General features: G+C 38.2%; 1 protein-coding gene across 2 annotated transcripts in view; it reads right to left on the minus strand.

Annotated features, from left to right (window-relative positions):
• The window catches only part of DSC2 (desmocollin 2), a 34,465-nt gene extending 12,301 nt beyond the window's left edge, over window positions 1-22,164 (minus strand). For both annotated transcript variants that reach the window (XM_006899547.1, XM_006899548.1), the window contains exons 1-9: window positions 22,096-22,164; window positions 12,496-12,580; window positions 11,230-11,426; window positions 9,282-9,401; window positions 7,773-7,928; window positions 6,444-6,588; window positions 4,762-4,928; window positions 2,151-2,285; window positions 1,716-1,901 (exon numbers count right to left, since the gene is read on the minus strand). In XM_006899547.1, coding sequence (XP_006899609.1) covers window positions 1,716-1,901; window positions 2,151-2,285; window positions 4,762-4,928; window positions 6,444-6,588; window positions 7,773-7,928; window positions 9,282-9,401; window positions 11,230-11,426; window positions 12,496-12,580; window positions 22,096-22,164 — 1,260 coding nt within the window. The remainder of the gene's footprint in view (window positions 1-1,715; window positions 1,902-2,150; window positions 2,286-4,761; window positions 4,929-6,443; window positions 6,589-7,772; window positions 7,929-9,281; window positions 9,402-11,229; window positions 11,427-12,495; window positions 12,581-22,095) is intronic.
• Window positions 22,165-24,241: the final 2,077 nt, after the last annotated feature.

Here is a 24,241-nt window from a genome sequence, read left to right on the forward strand (position 1 = left end):
AATTGGAAATTTAATGAAAGCTGTAGTGCAAGTTCTGATAAAGATTCTGTAAAAGAGTTAGCTGAACATAGAAATTCCATATGACCCAGCTATTCCACTGCTTAGAATATACCGCAAGAAATGTCTGGTGTTTGCTCTATCCTTGTGAAATAAATATATAAGTTGTTGTTGTTGCTGTTAAGTGCTGTCGAGTCTCAGGCGACTCATAGAGACCCTATGAAGGAGAGTCCTCGACGCTTGGGTGCCTTTCATCCTCTCTCCAGGTTCATAGGGTTTCCGGAGGCAAGCTATTATGGAAGTGGATGCCACTCCTCCTTCCAAGCTATATATGTTATATTAGTTATATTAATTATATTATATTATCAATGATATCATATCATATTCTATTATATTTATTACTATATATTACTTGTGTCTGATTTGAGGTAGAAAAGTAACTCAAGATCATGAAAATGAAAAGCTTGCAGATGACATTTTCCTTTTTATCATTTTTCTCCCAGTGACCATGTGCACTAATCACACAGTGGTTAAGAGCTCAGCTGTAAAATCAAAGGAGCTGCAGCTCAAATAACTGCTCAATGTGAGAAAGATGGGCATCTGCTTCCGTGAAGGGTCCAGCAGCAGAAACCCTCTGGGGCAGTTCCGCTTCGTCCTACAGGGTCACTGCGAGTCTGAGGCGACTTCACATGTTAGCTGATTTGGGCATTCCCATTACTTTCCTAAAACTTGGTGGTACCAAGTGCGATGGAAGGTTGCATTTTATTTTTCAGATGGATGGATGGATGGATGGGTGGATGGATGACAGACAGAGCGAACAGATGTAATTACAATGGGCAAATCCATTTTTAGGAAGCCAGAAATTTCATCAGGTGTTAGGCTTCACTCACAAAGACAAATTTTCTTCTTAAAATATCAAGGATTCGTGTAAGGGTTGAAGGGATACATATATTTTCCATCTGGAAACAAAAACTAATCTACAAACTACTGTTAGTTTTCAGCACTGCAGAGAAGAAAGATTCAGGACTTGAGAATATGAACAAAGAAAAATTCCATAGGTCTAGAATGGAGTCACGTTCTACCCAAAGACGTGGCAGAGATAAAAGTTTGGCCCTTTCCAAGGCAAACGGAGCACACATCACTTTCATGTCCAATCCTGGCTCCTGAATTAGCAGTCAGCACCTCTGAGAAACTGTAGAACAGCAGAAAGGAATTTTTAAAGTATTTGCATCTTTAAATAACTGGAAATACCCAATCTAAACTGGGATGCTAATGTTATTATATACAATGGATAAAAATGAAGAGCTCTTCAAACAGCTTTGTTTGCCTCTGACCAGGAGTAACATCTCTTTTGGAAATTCAGTAATCAAGCAGCCAGGTCCCTGATTCTGGTAGAGCAAGAACAGGCTAGTAAAGTTTGACTCCATCCCACTGGCATCAAAGCTGTGCTACTTTCTGAACTGTCAAGAGATACTGGTTACAAAGTAGATATTACATCATTATTTAATGAAAACATAAAGATGTTTTCTTTGAATCATACTTTAAAAATGTTTCTCAAAAATATATGCAAATGTATTATTATGAATATTTCATTTACATTTATTTTATTTTTCTTTTTTTCTACACTTCTTAGAATTACTTTCACTTCTTTAAATGTTGGTATGTTAATACATGGTAATTATAAACTACAGATAATCAATTTACTAATTTATTCTTACCTTTACCACACACAGAATTCCTTCATTGGTGTTGGGATCGGTAACAATTTTGAAATTTCCATTTTCATTGCCTTTTAAAATCGTGTAATTAGCTCTCCAATTAGCAGTATTAATTAAATCTTTATCTTCAACAGCAATGCGCAAGATTTCCACGTTAGCTGTATTTTCTTCCACTGATGCCTCATACTAAAATAATGAAAACAATCAAAACAGTTGTATTATTAACATTCACAAAAATTAGAATAACACATGAACTTGGGCACTTTCTTCTAATTTCTAGAGCCATATGTCTGCCTGACGTTAAACCTTAAGACTAAACTGCTGTCAATCACTGGGAACACTTCACTTGAAATCATGGGACTGGGAAGGAGATGAGCATATTTAGCAATGAGCACTGGGTTACAGATCTTTCCCTAATTAGTGTCATATACTCACAGAACTACGAGTAAATGTTGGCAAGTTGTCATTCACATCTTCAATATTAATGATACAAGATGAAGTTGTCTGCAAGCCAAAAGGTTGACCATCCATGTCTTGGACTTTTATTTTCAAGTGGTATTTATCAATTAACTGAAAATAAAGTAAGAACTGGGTTAACATATCATAGTAAAACAATTAACATTAGAAATTAAACCTTAATTTACATACTATCATTTTCCTTGAATTATAATTTAAGAGGAATTATTAAAAGTGGATAAAATTCCTATAGTGGCAGGAGAAACTAGTCCTTACACTAGTAATTTTCAAATAATCTATGAAAATATAGTCATTTGCCACATTTTAAATGTTGTATTAACAATTACTTTTCTTTTTATTCAGTAGAGAAGATGAAAAACATTTAAAATTGCCTGGCAATTAATGAAAATCTTACATCCTCTACAGAACATCAATTCCAAAGGCACTTAGTATGAGGCCACCAGCTGTTCTGTGGGAGAAAGATGGGCAGTCTCCTCCTTTGTGATTAACCGCCTTTGAAAACCCATGGGACGGTCAACTGTGGGTCAGTTCTGACTCTACAGTACAAAACACCAACTATACAGAGTACATTCTATGTTCAAAAATCCATAACAATGATTCCTATACCAGTCATGTAATAAAACGATTAAGTGAAATCTTGAAGGCACCTTTAAGCCAAGTAACTACCTCAAAAATGAAAGATTATGACCCTTGAGTACTGGGCTCTTTTTTTTTTTAATTGCTTTTTGTTTTATTTAATTACTTTGAATGTGTGTGCCATCAAATCAGATTTGACTGGTACAGGAGGAGAGTGCCACTCTTTCTCCAGCAGAGAATCTGGTGGATTTGAACCACATACTTCTGGGATTACAGTGCAGATTCTTGCCAGTAGGCCACCAGAGCTCCCTTGGGCTGTTTGAAAAGAATTATCTCCCTAAAACCAAATGGGCAACAGCTTTTCTAAAGCACAGATCAGAAAGCTGAGGCACAGGGAATTCATGGCAATGGGGAGAAATGGCAAGAAGGGAAATAAGGAGCTACCGACAGAATACGGAAAATGCAGGCGATGTCAATGACTGCTATGTCCAGAAAGCCTAGAACGGGTTTTGCTGTACATATTTCTACCAGAAGGAAAAACTATTGAAAACATACCTTACATATTTATTTGACATTTACAAAAAAGGTATGGAAAAAATTTACAAAGGTATTTACAAAAATTAGTATGGAAACAGGGGTTTTAGTGCGACACCATTGTTTTTCTTTCCATTGAAAATAGACTCTAGCTTTTAGGGTTTTCCTTTTGCCATATAACAACTTAAGTCACCAATTTTCAATTTTGGAACCCAGTCAATTTCACAGCAGAAAGCTTAGCACCACTTTTAAAAATTTTAAAATCTTAGTCTACTCTCAATAGTTTCATTTATCAGAAGTGACTGTGACAGGAAAGGAGTACAAAAAACAATGATAAAAATGCTTTCTAACTTACTCCTTAAGATGATGTTGTTATTTGTCATCAAGTTGCCTGCAACTCATAGAGACCCTTTGAACAATAGCTCTCGACCCTGCCCTATCATGAGCCAGTCTCACTGACTCCAACACACCTACCGCCATTTCCCCTGTTACTGTGTAGATCTATGTTAACTGAGTTCTTCCTCTCCTGTGCTGTCCCTCCAAGCTCCCAAGCATGATGTCTCTCTCTAAGAACAGGTCTCTGTGTAATGTGCCCAAAGTATGTCAGTCAAAGTTTCAGAGTCCTTGCCTCCAAAGAGTATCCTGGTTTCACCATCTCCAGGACAAACCTGTTTGTCTTCCTAACAGTCTATATTCAATATTCTTCTCTAGGACCACAACTCAAAAGTATCAATTCTTCTTCTATCATCCCTAGTCATTGTCCAGCTTTCTGAAGCATAGTGAGTAATTGTGAAGACTTCGGCATGGATAAGGTACTACTTTAGTCTCCAACTGACATTGTTGCTTTTCATATAAAGATGTTCTTTATATATTTTAGGTAAAATTATACATTATAATAAATTGATGAAGAAGGGGATATGAGAAACCTGTTGTTGTATATAAATCCAGTTATTAAAGAGATTTTTAAAAATATATAACAATTCTATTCTACTCATTATTATTTTGAAAATACATAATTATTTTTAAAAAATGTTACTTATGTTAACATGTAGTGCTTTATTATTATAAAGGTATAAAGAACTACTAAATACATATTTTTAAACCTTTGTTAGTCATAAATACTAACACATATGAACAAGTACTACGTACATAAATGTAAGATCTTTGGGAAGTACAATAACTTTGAAAAGGGGTTCCAAAGCTAAAAATTGTAAAGGGATTCTTAGTTAATAAATAAGACTGACAACTGCTAGTCTAATCAAGAGAGAAAGAAAAAGAATGAATATTACAGAAGTAGTACCAGGGAAAGTGATTTAATGACATTCATTCACTAATATGTTTTAAATAACTTTTCTCAAATTGGATTCATACTATACTTTTCAAAAACTCCTATCAAATAACCAAGCACTATTAATTAACTGTGCTATAATTTTTAAATACTAATCAAATTCTATGTTACCTCTCTATCTAGCTGAGATGACAATAGGGTGATGACTCCAGTTTTTGGGTGCATAGAAAACACAGAAGGCAACGCAGGTCTCTGCTCAATGATGGAGTATTTCAGGCGCGTGTGCATGGTGTCCGGTTCATCATTGTCTGTTGCACACACCTGTCCCACAGTGGAGCCTGCACATTGAAAACATACTCTTTCATTTCCAAGCATTTTACAGTATTTTCAACTTTTCCATTTATTTCACTTCTCTCCACTTATCTCAAAATAGTACCGGATTATTTTATTGTATATTTGAGCAATGGTGATATAAAATCTCAAACTTCTAAATTAAACATTATTTATTATTAAGTATCCTAACGTTCTAACATTTTAAGATTTGGTGACCATACATGCATTTAAAGTACTTATTTAATTAACAGCTTTATAAATATTCATTTTACACTCCCCTGGACTTAATCTTTGTAGATTTTTAGTCTTAAAATTACACTTGTGTTTACCAGAGGTGTGCGGAGTAGGAAGGACAATCTCTTCCTGTACCAGTGAGATCTGATTTGAAGGTACACACACACACAGAGTAATAAAATAGAAAAGAAAATTTTCAAAAATTACACTTGTGTTTAAATTGATCATTTTAGTCCATTTTCTGTTCATTGGCCAGTTAGATCTTTCTAGAGGAAATCTGGAAACTGTATTTTAAAATCAGTCTTTCTGCTAAAGTACATAATTTCTAAATGATGGTTAAAATGTTTGCTGCATTTTCAACGTTCTTTATGATAATATTCCTATATTGTCAACCATTTAATCACTACAGAATACCAATAGATAGCTTCACAGTTTCATCTTCAACTGCTCAACAATTTATTGTTTTCTAGAATGTTTTCTCTTAAAAGTAAATCTATTTTATCCCATAGAGGAAAGCCAAGCAACGTGTATTGAATAACTTCTATTTTTCAGTCACTGAGCTTGGCACTCGAGTGTATTATGCTTTGTTTCATTTTTTTATAAAGAGGAGAAAACTAAGGGTGGCAGGATTAAGAAACTTTCCCAGGTCCCATAGCTAATAAAGACTACATAAAATTTCACCCATTGCAGCTAACTAAGAACACGTAGCACTTTTTGCCACCAGGTAACGGTACCTCTCACTGGTCATAGTGAAATTCATCTTATGATCTGAAATATATTTAAGGTACTTTATATTGTGAGCAAATGATGACGTGCTCATTTACCATCCGAAAACACTTTGGAAGACAAGCCTGGGGTCTTCTTTCAAAATTTGATGGCCTTGAAAAATCTCCCAAGCAGTGCTACACTGTTCACATGGGATCACCGAGAGTCTGAAGTAACTCAGTAGCTACTAGCAACAAAAACAACTCTGTTAAAGTTGAGCAGTGGTGATTCACTTGTAAGTTTCTTCTCTTCCACGTAGGAGACCTGGGTTCAAGTCATGGTCCAGACAACTCAACTGCCGCCTCCACTTCTCCATCAGTGGAGGCTTCTGCATGGCTGTGATGCCGAACAGTCAGGTTTCAGCACAGACTATAAACTACGAAGGACTGGGAAGTAAGAGCAGGATCCAACTTGTGAAAGTCCGTCTATGGACCCACAACAATCTGACCTCATTGTGGATGGGGTCAACAAGTTAGGAAGCCAACCTCACAGAAAAGTACATTATTATGGTAGATGCTTACCAATTCTACAGTTTTCAGCAACTGTGAAAACATAAGTAGTTTCTGTAAAAATTGGGTAATTGTCATTTTCATCCTCAATTTTGATTACAAGGGGCAGAAGAAAGTCTGCAGTATAGCCATCTGGGGTTGTTGCAAAGGCAGCTAGCTGTGAAAGGAATGAAAATAATCTGTTAACATAAAACATTATTGATCTGGAGACCACCACTACTGCAATGCTGCTCTCACCACTTGTTACTGCTTTAACAACAATAGGGATAACGAAATTCTTAATGAAAGATAGCATTTTATGTTTCAATTTATTTATAATGCCACAATCACTTTCAAGTTTCTCACTATTATCATATTATTATCAGAAATATAACAGTTTCTATTGTAACTTTCTCCAAGTAGTTGCGTAGGTTTTTGCTTTGTTTTGTTGTATTTGAAAGTCTTTGCATCTTCACCGCAGCTCACTGGATCATTTTTAACTTTGGATTCTTTTAACTGAGATAATATTTGGAATTAGTTAACTGAGATAATATTTCCTATTCTGTTAGGATTTCAAACATCTTGATGGCTTTAGTTATTTAATTTCCCTAAGATTCTTTTTTTCCTTTCAAGAGTCAGAGAGAGAATAAATAAATGGCAGTAGTCACACAGGGATACAATTTCTTTTGATTTTATAATATGAGAACCAATTCCGCTTTCTTTTTACCTCATGGCTACCATGAAAAGAACAGATTATTATAGGTACTTAGAAGGCCACACTGTGGCATTTCTAAATCTAAATATTTAATTCAAAGTTGATGTGTACAGTCAGTTAATTAGGTATGTTGTTGCTGTATACTGTAGAGTTAGAACCAACCCATAGCTGACCCTCTGGCAAATTTTCACACTTACTTATGTACTATTCCATACTTCTTACATGGTATTTCAAATTTTAACATAGTATAAGGAAAAAATACACACTGCATCCAATGTCATTGACTTTTCTATGAAAATTCTCTCAGGTTAAGTGTGTGCTAATAGATACACTATTAGAAATCATTAGAATGGTGTGGGGGTAGATTAAATGTGTTGGTCTCCTAATCAAAGGTTAGGAATTCAAGTCCACCAGCCTTTTCTCAGAAGACAGATAAGATGATTTGTTTCTGGAAAGATTTGCAGTTTTGAAAACTCTAAGGGGCAGCTCTAATCTGTCCTAGTTGGCCATCAGGGGTTGGGGTCAACTCAACAACAGTGGGAATATGAGAATCTCAGAGAACAAGAAACGATCAATGAGCCGAGAAGGAATGCATAAATGGCCGAGTGGAAAGATTACTAGTACATTATACAGATGTTAGACTTTACCTCAAAAGATCCATACTGCTCACGGTCTACACTTCTAGTACAAAACAGGTTTCCAGTGTCTCGATCAACATAAAATAAATTTTTAGGTTCTCGGTCAACTCCAGGCCCTTTTATGGAGTAGTATATAGTGTAGTTCTGTGCTGCGTCAGACTGGATCTAGAAAACAGATATATCAGAAAGAATCAATTTATATCTCATCAGAACTCTCATTTTTTATACATTTATTCCAATTGTATTGCTGCTTGTGATTCCAGAAAACAATTTAGGGAAAATATTTTATCTTTATTACTATGAAAAATTAATAAAATACTGATGGTGCAGAACCGAGATACAGAGAGAAGCAAACATAAAGAAAATAATCTAGTAGTATCTTGGTTTCAAGAACAAATAAAGACTATGCTAAAAGAAAAATTATAATTAAATGCACCAAATACTTTTAGGTGGAAACATTTTCTTGCATTATAAAATAAAATATTCTGAACATTAAAATGCTTTCCAAAATTTCAGTTTGTAAAAGAACTGAACTTTTAATATATATACCATGCTATTTGAAGTATTAATTTAAATTACAGTGATTATCAGGCATAACCTTAGAAAATGCTTCTTTCAACTAGTTTCCATTATTTCTCAGTGTCTTCCTTATAACAGGACTTAAACAGGAAAAAAAATGTATCTGTGCACATAGAAAGGGCAGTAATATCCTTGTAAGTGTGATAGTCTGGTCTTTAATGCCAAAAGCAATATTTTTCCAGGCTTTTTTCATGCTCTCTGTAAATTAGTTACTATCTCTGTTCAGTATGACTAGCATAATGCTTTTTCCACTTTAATACATTCATATTCATTCAATCTTTTGGTGAGACACAAAGGATGATTTTCTCTTACTATTTTAGGAAGAAAGTTACTCAAATTCATAAAATGAATGGTAACAACCACTGGCAGTGCAGGAAGACAAGATTTGTTAAAGTTTCTACTGAAAGTATTTTTTTTAAAAAGGGATAGGAAAAAGGTGATCCAGTATGACTTGAGATGGAGACCTGAAAACAAGCAATATATAATTGTACATCTTTTTTCCTTTATAGCGTTTGACTTTTTTTAGCAATTGCCACTCTTCATTAGGCAACCATGTATTGAACCCTAGAAATAGAGCTCAGTTTTATAAATTATGCTGACATAATTAAAATTTCATTAAAACATGTATGCAAATACAAATACATATACTGTCGCAGATGTTGAAACATATCACGGCATACTCATTCTTGTGGCCGTATACAACTACTTTTTAAAAAATAATTGCATGTTCATTGTAAAAAAAAGGGTTTTCCTTTTTTATTTTATATTGATTTGCATAGGAAATTTGCATACATTGTGTTTAATTCATATACACAGCATTTCACATATGCCTTCATTCACATAGTGTATCATATGATCATTCCGTTGTTTTACAAAATTAATCACCACTAATATTTTTAAAAAGAAAGATTCTCAAAACAAAAAAGCAATAAAACGTACTTGTTGAAGGAAAAGTGGGAAAGGACCCAAAGAATTCTCTTGCATCGAATAAGGAATGGGAGCCCATCTTCTCTTGCCACGTCTGAGAATTTTTTCTTTAGAATGTCCTTTCTTTAGATCCTTTATTTAGAAAACAAAGGGGGTAGTCAATATTATTTTGCTCTTAGACATCAACACGCTGATATTGCTTTCTCTTTTTTTGTGAAATTTAGCTGGGGACATACACAGCAATAACAGCACTGGGAAACGAAATTAAACATTCACACTGCCAAAAAGATAATAAAAAAATCTTTTTGAGAAAATAATTTGATGGTGTGATATGGAAAACAGGGCAATGGAACTGGAAACTTGAAAGAGAAACTAAGTAATAACAATAAAGTGTCTCCATCTTGCCATGCAGCAACAGGGGAGCAGAGAGATGCAATGATAATAAGCACAGCATGTGTTTTTCTAAATTTAGCACAAGTATATTCCACTCACCAGCAACTAGGCAGAGCCAGGGAATCAACAAAGGTCTATGTCAGAAGAAAGAAATAAGGTGACAACTTTCAAAAGTCTGCAGTAAGTAGTGGTCAACCACCAAACAGAAATCATTTTGCTCTTGGGTGTCATGATACAATTAATCTGCATGACAGCCAAGCCTCAATTTAAAATATTCATCTATTTCTAAGTCTAAACATTGTGCCAAAATAGATTAAAAATCTAGAGGTTAAAACTTTCAGAACTGGTTATTAGACATGCATTCTACAGTAAACATAAAGTGCCTAGGCTTAATTTCTCATGCTGTAGAGTTTATGCCAAATGTTCTTCCACTTTTATTTTTGTATTATTTTTTTTATTTTTGTATTCTTAATAAAGAAGAAAAATTATTAAGGAAGACAGAAGAAGAACTGATGCCTTTGAACGAACTGTGGCAGGGGCAAAGAGTATCAATTGTTACATGGACTGGCAAAACAAAAAAAAAACCAATCTGTTTTGGGGGAAGTATAACCAGGGTCTTCCTTGGAGGCAAAATTGGTAAAACTTCACTTCACACACATGAGGCATGTTGTTAGGAAGCACCAGTCTTTGGAAAAATGATATCGTGTATGGAAGAGTAGAGGGTCAGTGAAGGAAAGGAAGACCCTCAAGAAAACAGATTGATATATCGACGGCAACAATAATGAAGACGGTGCAGATTGGCAAGGTTTCAATCTGGTTTTCGTAGTAGGGTTTTTATGAGTCAATTTGATGCACCTAACAACAAACTCTTAAATTCTTATGTTGTAGTTTTTGCCAATTCCTTTTTAAAAAAAAAAAGAAATTCTCAACAAAAAGAAATAACGATCTATGTTGTGCAATCCCTTTCTGCTTCAATGGTTAAACTGCCTCACAGTTTCATTCTTTTTCAAGTTAAATTATCCTTTGTTGTCATGTTGTTGTTGTGTGCCCTCGAGTTGCCTGCAACTTGTAGCGACCCCATGTACAACAACCCTAAACCCTGCTCTGTCCTGTGCCAATCTCACTGTCTCTGACACACGCACCCCCATTACTCCAGTCACTGAATCAATCCATCTCAGAGGGTCTTCCCCTCCTGCACTGTTCCTCCGCCCTCCCAAGCATGATGTCTTTCTCCACAGACTGGTCCCTCCTTGCAACATGTCCAAAGTATGTCAGACGAAGCTTCAAAATCGTTGCCTCCAAAGGAGTAGCCTGGCTTCTTCACCCTCTCCAAGACAAACCTGTTTGTTCTCTTAGCAGTCCATGGTACATTCAATACTCTTCTCCAGCACCACAGCTCAAAGGCATCAATTCTCCTTCTATCATCCCTAGTCACTGTCCAGCTTTTTGATGCATAGTAAGTGATTGCAAAGACCATGGCACCTTTTCTCGTTTCACATTTTCCTTTGCAGTATTAGTTCTACTTGAAGAAAATATATGAAGATACTTCATTTATAATTTAGTATACCTTTGTTTGATGCTCTAAAAATACAGCTATTTTCGTCTCTTGGTTCTCCATGCTGGAAAGTAATATGGTAAAAGTTCTCTTCTCCTTGGATAGAAGTATAGCATGTGTAGCATATATTGAGCCATCTTCAAAAACTTGAAAATCAGGATCACTTGACTGAATCTGAGTTGCAGATTTCAAGCACCCCTTCAAGTCCACTGTAGAAAAATATACACAGCAATCATTTATAAGACAAACCATAAAAATACATAGTTTCTCAGGGGTCATTTCCAGAGTCAATTCATTTGGGGAAGAGCCAAGAACGTAAAAACGCATTTTAACGGAGTTCTGCAAATTTTGCATTTTTAGACGACACAGCTAATGAAGCTGTACTTGAATACAGACATCACTCCGAATCCTACTCAGCATTCTTTTAAGAAAGAGACATTTGTTCTGAGAAAAAGGCATCAAAACCGTAGTGTCTGAAGCTATGACATTGGAAAAAAGGCATACTTTATGAAAGAAAATTAGCTATAGAACAACACATAAAAATGGAGTTCTTGAATCTGTTGTCTGTCACTATTTTCCCATTTCTTCTATGTTTTCTCAGATAGGTATGTTAAAACAGCAGTTTTTGGAGAATGATGTATTTTTTTATAAAAGTCTGCCAGATGTCAATAGATTTTAAAATAAAGATTAAAACTCTCATCTCATTGCTGTTGAATGGAAAGTGATATCTTTTAAAATAAAGATTAAAAATCTCATCTCATTGTTGCTGAATGGAAACTGACTCATAGCTGAAAGCTGAGCCTCCAGTAGGCTTCAGAGGCTGTAAATCACCCAGGAAGGGATCATCCATCCTTCTCCTGCTGAGCAGTTGGTGGATTCGAACTGCCAATGAGGTACCACCTCAGGGTTAGCAGCACAACTTCTGGGGACTACACAACCCAACAGCTTCAACACTCTTTCCCAATCTCATAAAAGCATTTTGTACTATATACTATGTCACTCATCTGACGTATAGTAACATTTTATAATTTCTATTTCATTAATACTTGAGTAGTTATTTTATTAATCAAGCTAAATTTTATCTACTTCATATAGTGCTTTCAATGAAGAATAAAATTCCTCTCAACAAAATGAAACATGCATGAAAAATTACAATGTGAAATATTTATTTTAATTTCTGGACCCATTGCATTTCTCTCACAAAAATGACACCAACTTTAAAATGGTTATACCAAATTAACTAAAGCTTATTATTACTCATCTTTGGAAATTTCTTACCTCTACCAATAAATTTTCCAGCATCCAGTGTGGAAGGAATATGAAGTGTAACATTTTTGCAGGCATCACAGACCAATGTCAAGATCTAAAAAAACAAAACCAAAAAAACCAAAATACAAAATGTATATAAAATGTTTGGTCAACCATTCTTCTAAGTGATATAGCACTGGTCTGTCATTTGCTGTGCAAACTAGTGATTGCTGTGATGCAAAATACTGTGACATTGATATGTCAAAAGCAATAATGGTTACCCATGGTAGACAGTGTTCAGTGGAGCTCCCCAATTAAAACAAGCTTGGAAACAAGAGTGACATCTACTTCCAAAATAGCTTGCCTACAGAAATTCTGTGAACTTGGAGAAACGTTGGAAAGTTATATAAGTGTCAGGTCTTTTGTTCATAGGGTCTCCATGACTCATCTAGGACTCAAAGGCACTTCACAATAGCAACAATATATAAATGACCTTTTGTATACCTATGAGTTTATGCAATTTACATTGCTGACATTCTCATTTATTCTCTCTCTCTCTCTCTCTCTCCCCTTGTTATCAAACTGGAATTAACTCATTGCTGGTTTTTCCAAGGCTGCAAATTACACTGGAGGAAACTGCTCATTTTTCTCCTGTGGAGCTGCTGGTATATTCAAATCATTTTCATTTGAGTTCAAGTCCTTACTCAATGGCCACCAGACCTTCCTAGAACAAATACACAGTGGAATACAACACTTAGAATGTCTTTTTGGAGGGAGGAGGAAAGAAAATAATAAACTTCTTCTTCCATAATCACCAAAGCTCAGAAAAGTAAAAGGGAGTTAATAATAACATCAACCTCTAACTTACTGGGAACCTAAACCCCAGACCTGATTACAACTCAGAGCAACTCTGTGGGATAGAGTTCAACTGTCCCCTAGGGTTTTCCCAGGCTGTAAATCTTCATAAAAGGAGACTGCTTCACCATCACCTCAGCTGGCAGATAGATTCGAACTCCTGACCTTTTCGTTAACTGCAAAACAATCCACTGCACCAATAGCGCTTAATTCACTGCACTCTTTATGCAATACTCCCTCTCACACACAATATATCACTGCTGTAGAACTGATCCTGACTCATAAAGATCCTCCACTGGGTTTCTGAGGCTAAAGAACTTCACCAGAGAGAAGGGACTGTCCAGCTTTCCCTTGTGGACCAGCAGGTAAAAGCTAATCTTTCAGTTAGTAGCCCCATACATAGCAAGCACTATACCACTAAGGCTCTTTCATTGGATACAGTGAGGATCAAATAACAATGTAAAAGAAAGGGTGTTGAAATTCACTAGGAGAACAGTGGAAGTATGTAAACAGGCCAGAAAAGCAAGCTCAATGATCAAGTAAAATTGTTCCAATGATTTTGAATTGATACAACAATGAACTATTTCATAAACTTAATAATACCCTAAATAAAAACCAATGCTTTTCAAAAACTCCATTATTTGATCACAATGAAGTAGTCTGGAAAGTATGTATATTTTTATCTCACTCAAGCAAGCGTATAATCCTGATGCAGAAACTTAATTGTGCAATTTCTCATAAACATTGTTGTTGAGCACTGTGGCCTCTGAATCCACTCACAGCTGACACTCCAGCGAGTTTTCAGAGGCAGTCAATCACATGGGAGGATCTTTCTCCCAAGGAGCAGTTGATGGACAGAAACCACTTAAGCTTTGGGGAGGCAATATAATTCCTTACCACTAAGCCGTCAAAGCTGCCTTCCTATAACTGAGTTCGTCATTTTAGAAAAGAATTAACTGAAGATTTTAAAAACTATTTAGCCATGTTTAAGGAGCTTTGATGGTACAGTGTTTAAAGTGCTTTTCTGCTAGGCAAAAGGTCAGAGTTTTGAACCCTCAGTCATTCTGTGCAGCCCGCTTCAGTAAGCATCACAGCCCTGCACATCATAAGGGCCAGTTCTACTCTATCCCGGAGGATTGATACGACTTGGAATAAACTCAAGGGCCACTGGGTTGGTTTGTGGTTTACAGTGAACCAATTCCAAGAGAGCAAGCTCTAGTGGTCTAGTGGTAAGGAATTTCACTGGAAATCTAAAGGCAGGAGGTTCAAATTCATCAACTGCTACAAGAGAAACAAGGTTAGCAATCTCTTCTCATTTGAGTTACAGCTTCTGAAAACCCGACTGAGGGTCAGCCACAAGTCAGTTCTCACTTGACAGCCCATAACAACAACTGAACATTCTGAAATTTATTTACGCTGTTGCTAAACCATTGCAATGGATGCTCCTGAATGACTTCTATTTTTTCCCTAAAGCTTTGCAAAGATTTCTGACTGAAAAGAAGATGGCCAACTGCAGTCTTTGTATTCTTTTTTTTACATGCTCTCTAAATAGAAATAAAAATAACAAAAATTTAGATGAAATTCTTATTTCAAGGACCATAGTAAAACATTTTCATTTAACTCATATATGAAGGATGGGGGAGATAGTGTCTCATTTGCAAACTACTAATGCACACACTGAAAAATTGTATGGAATCTGATATTGAAAGACAAGTAGGGTTTTCACTGATGGCATAACTGAGTGAGAACTGAAGGTTCGAATTACAGGCACTGAATGAATTCATCTTCTTAATGTGAGCAAGAACGTACTTAACTGGTTGCTTGCCTGGTATAGCCATGATCAAGGTATAACAAAAAACAAAGCAAATCCTTAGCCCTTACCAAGATTAAAATAGAAGGAGGAAAGGAGAATAAACAAACACACAAATGTCACCTACTGTCAAAAAACACAGAGCTAAATACTTTGAGATTAATCAATCAGGAAGAACTCCATTCACTGCCAGTTAAGTTGGAACCACTCATAGCTGGCCGTCCCTTGGGTTTTCAGAGACTGTAACTCACACAGGAAGAGGTTACCCATCTTTCTCCAGAAGAGAAAGCTGGTGGATTCAGACAACCGGCTTTTAAGTTAGCAGTACAACTCCGTACTTTCTAGGCCATCACGACTCCAAAGCAGGAAAAAAGAAGGTAATAATGGGGAAAATATTCAGAACGTGAATGAAAAGAGGAGGCAAATCATGGACATTTATTCATGCATGTTGTTGTTGTTTTATGTGCTGTCAAGTCGCCTAATTCACAGTGACCCTACGTATAACAGTTCTGAACCCTGCTCTATCCTGAGCCAACCTTATTGTCTCTCACACACCTACCCCTATTACCTAGTCACTGAATCAATCCATCTCATTGAAGGTCTTCCTCTCCTGTGCTGTCCCCCCACCCTCCCAAGCATGACGTCCCTCTCCAAGAACTGGTCCCTCCTTGTAACATGTCCAAAGTATATCAGATGGAGCTTCAGAATCCTTGCCTCCCAGGAGCAACCTGGTTTCACCCTCTTCAGGACGAACCTGTTTGTTACTATCTAAAATACCTACTGAGTGGTTGCAATGTGTTGTTGTTGTTAAGTGCCATCGAGTTGCAGGTGACTCAAAGCGACCCTATGAACAAAAGTCCTGGACACATCCTGTATAACTTTTGTCCTTTATTCAGGTTCATAGGGTTTCCAGAGGCAAGCTATTGTGGAAGTGGATACCACTCCTTGCAATGTAGCAGGCACAAAATAATACACCACATCCTCATGGAACAGTCAGTGCTTGGAGAATGCGTATTTGTAACTTCAATATGATAAAAAAAAGTGTGTGGTGTTAAGGAGAGCAAAGCAGGCAGGGCTAATGTGCAGACCCAGTCTAGAAGCCAGGGGAGTCACCTCAAGGGAAACTAATGGTCAGCCACATCAAGCAGAACCCCAGCGTTACAGAGACGGGAACAGAATGTGTGAAACTTCTGACGGAAAACACAGGATGGGTTGGCCATTGGTTTACATTGGATCCAGGGAATCAGAGGTGGAGTTTATCTTGAGCAGGAATAATACAGGTTAAAAAAATAAAGTCAAAGACCTGCTTTAAGTAGAAAACATACCTAAGTAGGTTTTCATTTGAGTAAAGTTACTCTAATTAGTGTGAAGAATGTGTAGGAAGCATACAAATTTTTCATTTTCAAAAACAGGAGGCTCTTGTAATATAAGGTGTTATGCTGTCAACCCACAGGCATGTGGTTTGAAGACATCAGCTGCTCTGTGGGAGAAGGGTGAGCAATCTCCTCCTATATAGCTTACAGTCTCTGCAAGCCCACTGTAGGGTCTGCTATGAGTCGGCTCTGACTCAAAGACACATAATAACACATGTCATCCAGACAGACCTCGATTCTGACACTAACGAAAATGATGGCTAATTTTTTTCTTTTAAAAAATACCCTAAGGCATTAAAAAAATGACAAAATAGCAAGATTTTGGGCAATAAATGGAGACGAAGCTGGAACACAGAGTGGTAATGAGGCCTCCTAGACACAATTTCTATCCTGAATAAAGGAGTAATACAGGAGCACGGGACCTACCAAGATCTAAAGGAAAAACTCCCCCACCTTCACCTGGGGTCCCAAACACTAAAAGGCTGTAAGGCTGAGTCAGAAATAAATTCAGCATTTGCACAGAAATTCACAGTTCACATCACCTACTTGGTCCAAAAATCTCAAGCTTTTAAGAAGTTTAAATAGGGCCTACTACATACACATTGCCACAAATGCTGGAAGGCATTCAACGGAATTAAATTCATCCTTACAAGATAAAGAAACGATAACAAAAACTCAAAAATAAAAGCAACAACCAGCCCACAAAAAGTAAAATGCAAGGGTCAGCAAATACTTCCTTAATTTAACTTTCAAGACAACAATCATAACCACACTGACAATACATGAAAGGCAGCTCACTAAACACTGAAACAAGATAGGCTCTCAAATGCCACCACTTACTGTTAACATCACACTGAAGGTCTATCAGGCAATAGAAAAGTAATACGAGTGCATGAATTTCAAAAAGAAGTAAAATAATCTCTATTTGCATTTGATATGACTGTATACCTGCAAGATCCAAACAAAATAACTGAAAAATTGCAGGATAATGATAATAAAATTCAGTGAAGTTAAAAGAATAACTGTTAGGATATAGAAACTATTAGTCTTCATGTACATAGTAAAACTAGTTAGGCACTGTAGTAAAAGAGGAGAAATCTTTTCCAAAAACAATAAAAGGTTACAGTGCCAATGTAACAAGAGAACCATGCAAATCTCATTTGAAGAAAATCTAAAAATATTTCTAAAGAACAAAAATAAGACTGGAATAGAAACAGATATACTATGATCTTAAATAGGAAAATTAAAAAACAGAAGAATATAAATTTCCACTAAGTTATTATTAATATTATATGATCCTAAAGAAAAACCAAAACCCCTACATTATCCCTCGGAACCATATAAATGGATTCAAAAGATAATACGGAAATAGGAACAATGAAAAATAGAAAAACTATGAAAATAAACAGCAACAAAATCCCAGCATTTTAAAGTATTCTGAGAAAATAGTAACAACAGTGTGCTATGGTTAGGAATACAAATGCAAATATAAATGTGGATGCTCTGGTGGCCTAATGGTAAGAAAGTGCACTGCAGTCCAGAAGGCAGGCAGTTCAAATTTACCAGCTGCTCCAAAGGAGAAGGATGGGCAATTGCCTCCCATGCCATTAACTTCTTCTAAAAATCTACTGGAGGGTCAGCTCTGGGTCGGTTCCAAATCAATGGTACACAACAAGAACAAGGGTTATCAATACCAAAAATACCAAAGCTGAGGTCACTGAATCAATTTTAAGGCCCAGGGACTAAATAAAAGATAACTGTCATATCTTCTGGTTAGCAGCAGGATGCTTTGACCACTGCACCAATGGGGCTCCGTGGGTTACAGACATGATGGGTTACAAACCATCAGCAGCTCGGGTGGTAGAATCATTAAAGCACTCAGCAGCTGACTAGGCAATCTGCCACGGTGGGGATTACAGCCTAGAAGACTGTTCTGCTCTGTCCTGGGGCGAGGCCAGGAGTTATAATCACCTCATCAGCCACCACAACCACATGGAACTCTTCCGTGACAGACATAGACAGTACCTCACATCATTGAGTTCTAGCTACAGCACTGGTAGGACTTGACCTAGACCGTCATTGGCATAAAAGATAAGGTAGAACCCCTATATCAATCAGAACACAACAGAAAAATCTCAAAGTGATCAGAGAAATAAATTTAAAATATGATGAGAGAAGAAAACAGATAATTTCTAGATAAGTTTGAAGTCAAGCAAGTCTAAGGATAAATCACATTTCATAAGCCTGTTAAAACTGAGAAACTCAATTAGGATGATGGAAAAAGAGCCACTTAGAAGACAGAACAAAATGTAAACTTAAAAGAGAACTGAAAAAAGGGTACTTAAAATTACATTTTTATTTTATGCTGGTTTCCTCACAAAACAGCATTTTAAAGGTGAATCTCTAATTTTTAAAGATCTCTTTTAAATCAAGAAGACCCTGGAACTAAATGGACATGAAAAATTCATATGAAAAAGTATGAATGATTCACATAAAAAGTAATAAAATGGCCCTTAAACATATAGAAATTATGTCCACCTCACCCATAACAAGAAAAAGTGGATTTAAAACTACAGGTGAAATGTCATCTCTCATTGGCAAACAATTAGAAATGTAACACCATACTTTGTTGGCAAAAAAATGCAGAGAACCAGATTCATATATTGTGGTTAGGAGTATAAAGTTACTGCCTTTGGAGGAGGTGCTAAGAATACCTTAAAAAAATTATAGATGCATATTATATTTTCTCCTGGTAATCTTACTTTTGACATTTGATCCTATTACTACCCCAGCTCATATGGGGAATGACTTCATTCAACCCATTTTTATTCACTATGACATTATCTGCAATAAAAAAAGTGTTAGCAGAGGTGAGAAACAGAAGTAAGCAGATGTATCTGACATCGTATTGAGATTGATTAGGGGGTGTGGATGAGCAAGGAGGAAGAAATAATAAATAGCCCCCAGGCGGTGCCATATACTGGATGGAGTATAGAGTTACTGTACAAGAAGGAACTGGTGACACAGAAGAATTTCATGAAACAAAGTATGAACCTGTGATGACATAAAGGACGCTAAACGAAAAGCAACCGTGTTTGCAAAGATGCTAAACACTGTGTGACACATTACAGCAGGCAGATAGATACAAAGGCCAATTGCTCAGTGCAGACATCTGGACAAATAATACCAGTTTTGGATGTGCTTTTTAAGCCATAAAAACTAAATGATATCTCTTCAAGGGTGGGAGTAAATTTCAAAGGATAGAGCCTAAAAGTGGGTCCCAGGAAAAAAACAATATTTGAGAAGGATGGAAAACAAGCTGTTGAAGTCTAAGTCTGAACAGTCAAAATCCAACGTCAGGAGAGAATTTCCAAACCAAAGGCGCAGTCTGTAACAATTCTATCGGGCCTGAGTGCTATTTGGATTTAGTAATGGATTTCCTTTATGACTTTAGGGAGCAGCCGCGGTAGTTAAGTCATTTGTGAGCTGAGGCAATACTAGGAAGTGTGGAGAAACTGATTTGTAGAATGGTGAAGGATTACTTAGGCAAATGGAAGAGGAAATGTAAATGGTGGTGGGGGTTTTGTTTCATTTTGTTATTGTTATTTATGGTCCTCCAAAAGGCATTTTTTTTTATCCCACTTAATAATATTTTACACTAAAATAGTCTCCAGGCATTTATCACACCTGAGACTCACAAGCACAACAATCATCTAAGGACTTTGCACAGGTGTGTATAAAAGAAGAACAAGGAGTACTCATGCCAGGCCTTCAACCTGAAAACAGAAGGAGGGGAATCGCCAGGGCTGGCTTTCTTTTTCATGCTCTCTCACTCCTCGTCTATCAAGCTATGCAGCTAAGGAAGACCAAAGAACAGAGGTTACTCAATTTCGGTTTATTCCCTTAAGCCGGGCCACCTTCTAGAGGTGTTCTCAGATTGTTACACACTGTGAATTTTGGGTGTAAATATTTAGAGAGTGGAGTTTCCAGCTGGTGCAACAGGTTAAGGCACTCAGCTGTTAACTTAAGGCTGGACATTTCAGTCTACCAGAGGTACCTCAGAAAAAAAGGCCTGGTGATCTAGTTGTGAAAAATCAGGCACTGAAAACCACAGAACACAGCTCTATTCTGACATCCCAGAGGTTGCCATGAACTGACTGGAAGACAGCTGCGATGGTTTGCTATGCGTGATGGTTATATCACAAGATGGTATATATCAGTGGAACCTGTTCTAGACCAAGCCATCAGAACTTCCCATGATTTTTAAAGAAGTGGTAAATTCACTTAAGTACCAACAATTCGTTCCTTTGCTACCAACAGAATGTAGTGGCTATTATTCATTCCATTCTCTGTTTCCTCAGCAGTAAAATACTCATTTGTACTAACTGGAACTTTCTATATTGCTGGTAACTTAATTGATGGTTTCAAGTCTACTAAATCCCCAGGAAACACACGCCAACGTAACAGCAACAACCACAATTTTATTATTGTACTTCTTAAATAGTTGACTGCAATATGAAAGTGGTGGAGAAAGGGAAATTATTTGACTAGTTCCCCTTCGCCCTTTCCACTTCCCTCTGGGCTGCCCAACTGCAGGTTCTCTCTGCTTAGTTACCAGTTCCTTCCAATGACACCCTTGTCTTCCGCTGCTGCTTGAGCAGTGCATTCTCTGGGCACAAGTTCTCCAATCTCCTGTGTTCTTTCTCATTGCCATTCAAGATTAACTTGTGCCTCAATGCCCAAAGTTCAGTGTCAAAAGGTATTATCGAGTTAAACAGACTTTAACATCTGACCTGTTTTAATTTTTTTTCCAGAAAACCCACAAAGCCCACAGAAGGCACCTCTAATGCTAAACTCTCTTAGGGGCTACTTCCTATCTGGGGGATCCATCCTTCTCAGAAACCAGGAGGGTGTATTTCGCCTTTGATCCCAGCTCTGAAAAGGAGCTAGCCTGATAGAGTCCCTGCTGCTGTGTTCTTTAAAGTGCCAGAAGCTGGGGAGGAGGGTAGTGGCAAGGGTAGTTTAAAACCAGAGGGGAGAGGACTAGTGTAGGACAAATGATCCTGTCTCTGATTTCCCCCAGTGATTTAGGACTTGGAAACCTCAAACAAACGCTGACAAAGAAAGCAAACACTACAAAGGTCACCAAGGGCGCGTTCACCTACCAGCCCGCAGCACAGAAGCCAAACCACCCCAAACCTCTCTCCATTCCTTGCCAAATGCAATCCCAAAAGGCTTGTAGTACTTTCGACCCAGGATTCGCACTTCCGCCGCCCTGACCCCCAGTGGCTCCCCTTCTCGTGGCCTGAACTAGAAATGGAGAACCAAACAGGGCTGCGAACTCTCCAGGAATTTGCAGGAGGCGCCTAGGAACAAGCCGTGGGAAGCCGCGTACCCAGAGGCCACGGTTCTGGAAGGGCGTCTGCGCGCCCGCCCGCGCGCGGCGATTACATCTCCTTCTGCCCTCGCCAAGCGCGCCCGCCGGCCCGCTTCCGCCGGCCCTCCCCCACACCCCCGGGGTCCCCGTCACCCCCGAGTAACCCTTCACCCTTGCCCCTCTCCCCAGGAGCCGAGGCCGCCCCTGCCACTCACCGCGAGAGTCACCAGGAGCTGCGGGCACAGGGCCCTGCGCGGAGTGCCCCGGGGTCCGGCCGCCGCCATGGGGAGGGCTCGGCGGGCTCGGGGCGGCGCGCTGGGCAACGGAGGAGCGAGCAGGAGCGCGGACAGGGGCCTGCCTCCCGGCTCGCTGTGACGCCGGCCGCCTCTCTCCAGGGGCTTTTCCTCTGGCCGAGGGTGGGGCTCGGGACGCGTCGGAAAGGCTCCAAGAGGCCCCTCCTTGGAATTGTCTTAAGTCTGTATTTCTCGAGAAAGCAGCAGGTGGGAACTCCCTGTCGCCCTCGTCACCCTGGCCGACTGCGCTCAGATGTTTTTCACCAGTGGACGCCACCTATATTCCCCGTGTCACCTCCTCCGCCCTGTGCACGCCTGGAAGGATTAAAGCCGGCCCTGCCCCGCGGGAGCCCTGACTGTACAGACTGGGGCCCAGATCGCGGGGCCAGGGGGCTCCTCACACATCCTGATCTGGGCTCCTCGGTTACAGGCCCCTTACAGACCAGGCTGGCCTTGGGAGAACTGCATTGTCAGGCACACCGTGTGCAGGGCCGCTCCTGGGGGAGTATTGGACACACCCCGCTGGACAGCCAAGTGCAATTTATCCAGTCCTTAGATCTGTGGCATAACTTTCTTGGAGATAGTGATATATATTTTTCTTGTGATTTTTAACGAAAATTTACAGAAAGGTTGGGTTTTCCTTCGTTAATACACATTTTTCCTCTCCCTCCCTTTCCCGCTCCACAACTCACTATGTAATAGTCATTTTGTGAGTTATGTGAAAATGATACAGTCAGCACACCCTTACTTAAGAACAATCCATTAATGATCAGTATTTTTAAAGGGCAAGAGCAAGTTAGACTGGCAAATTAATACCTTGCCTTTGGCTGATTTAACAAAGTCACTGTCATCCAGTTAGAACTAACTCGTAACTGATGCGCCAGCGGGTTTTCAGAGGCAATACAGCTGGAGAGGAGATTGCCTGTTCTTCTCCCCGAGAGCAGCTGGTGAATTTGAAACCACCTACCTATGGGTTGGCAGAGCAATTCCTTAACTACTTTAGGCCAACCAGAGGTACCTCCTTGGTCTCAGTTAAGCAAGTTCGAGGCTCTTTATAGAATTTTTTTTCAATTTTAATTGTCATTTTAACAAAAGTTTACAGAAAAGTTAGATTTTCATTCTTTGTTGTACCTTTTACCCCCTCTCCCTCCCTTCCTCTTCTCCAAGTTGACTTTTTTTCACTAATTTACAAAATTCTAATACAAATTCGAACAAATTCTTTCAATTTCCCTCACCCCCCCATCAAATTGTACACTCCAATGATTAATCCCCCCCCCCATCCACATCCCTCTGCTTCCAGCCTCTCCCACCCCTCCTGGATCCTTATACTCATTCTAAAATAACAATTTTATATAATTTGTATCCTTGTGGGACTGAGTTAGTTCACTCAACATAATAAATATGAGTGTCTCTTAATGTATCTGCTGAATTAGACACCTGAACTATCCGCAACTAAGGTTATCTTCTCTTCTTTGCCCCTACTCCCAAGCCGAGTCTAAGAGAAAAAACGAATAAGATCATTTCCATTTTGTTGTGAAGTGTGCTTACACTAGATGAATGATTGCAGCACTTTACCTGGGAGAGTTAAGATACAAAAGTGGTGTGCTTTCAGCTCTTCAGAAAGCAAATCTGGCATTCTGACTCATCCTTCTGCACCTCTTCAATTACCAACTTGAGCCTGGGAAGTCTGACCACAAAGGAGAAACTACTTCATTTTCTTTGGTTTAAATGTCCTCGGTTTGGAGGAACTTGTTTGAAAAGCTCAATGTTACACTCACTCTACGTCAATTCCTGCAAACATTCTGTTAAGCATATAGTTACATCCCAAACTCATGCCAACATACTACAGTCATACATTATATTCAAACAATTAGTCTTGTACACTGTGTTATCAGTGACTATTACATAATGAATCATCATGTTTCCATACCCATAAAGATCATCACTGAAGCTTTGCTAGTGAAATAAACCTGGTTCATTAGCACAAATCTGTAGTTGACGTGATTCCAATTCCCTATTTTTTTTTTTAACCCTCATGTTTTTTTTGGTAAGGATTATGAGCTGGACT

This window comes from Elephantulus edwardii, unplaced genomic scaffold (assembly GCF_000299155.1).
Source record: "Elephantulus edwardii isolate Elephantulus edwardi_28Jun2011 unplaced genomic scaffold, EleEdw1.0 scaffold00261, whole genome shotgun sequence".
Lineage (NCBI taxonomy): Eukaryota > Metazoa > Chordata > Mammalia > Macroscelidea > Macroscelididae > Elephantulus > Elephantulus edwardii.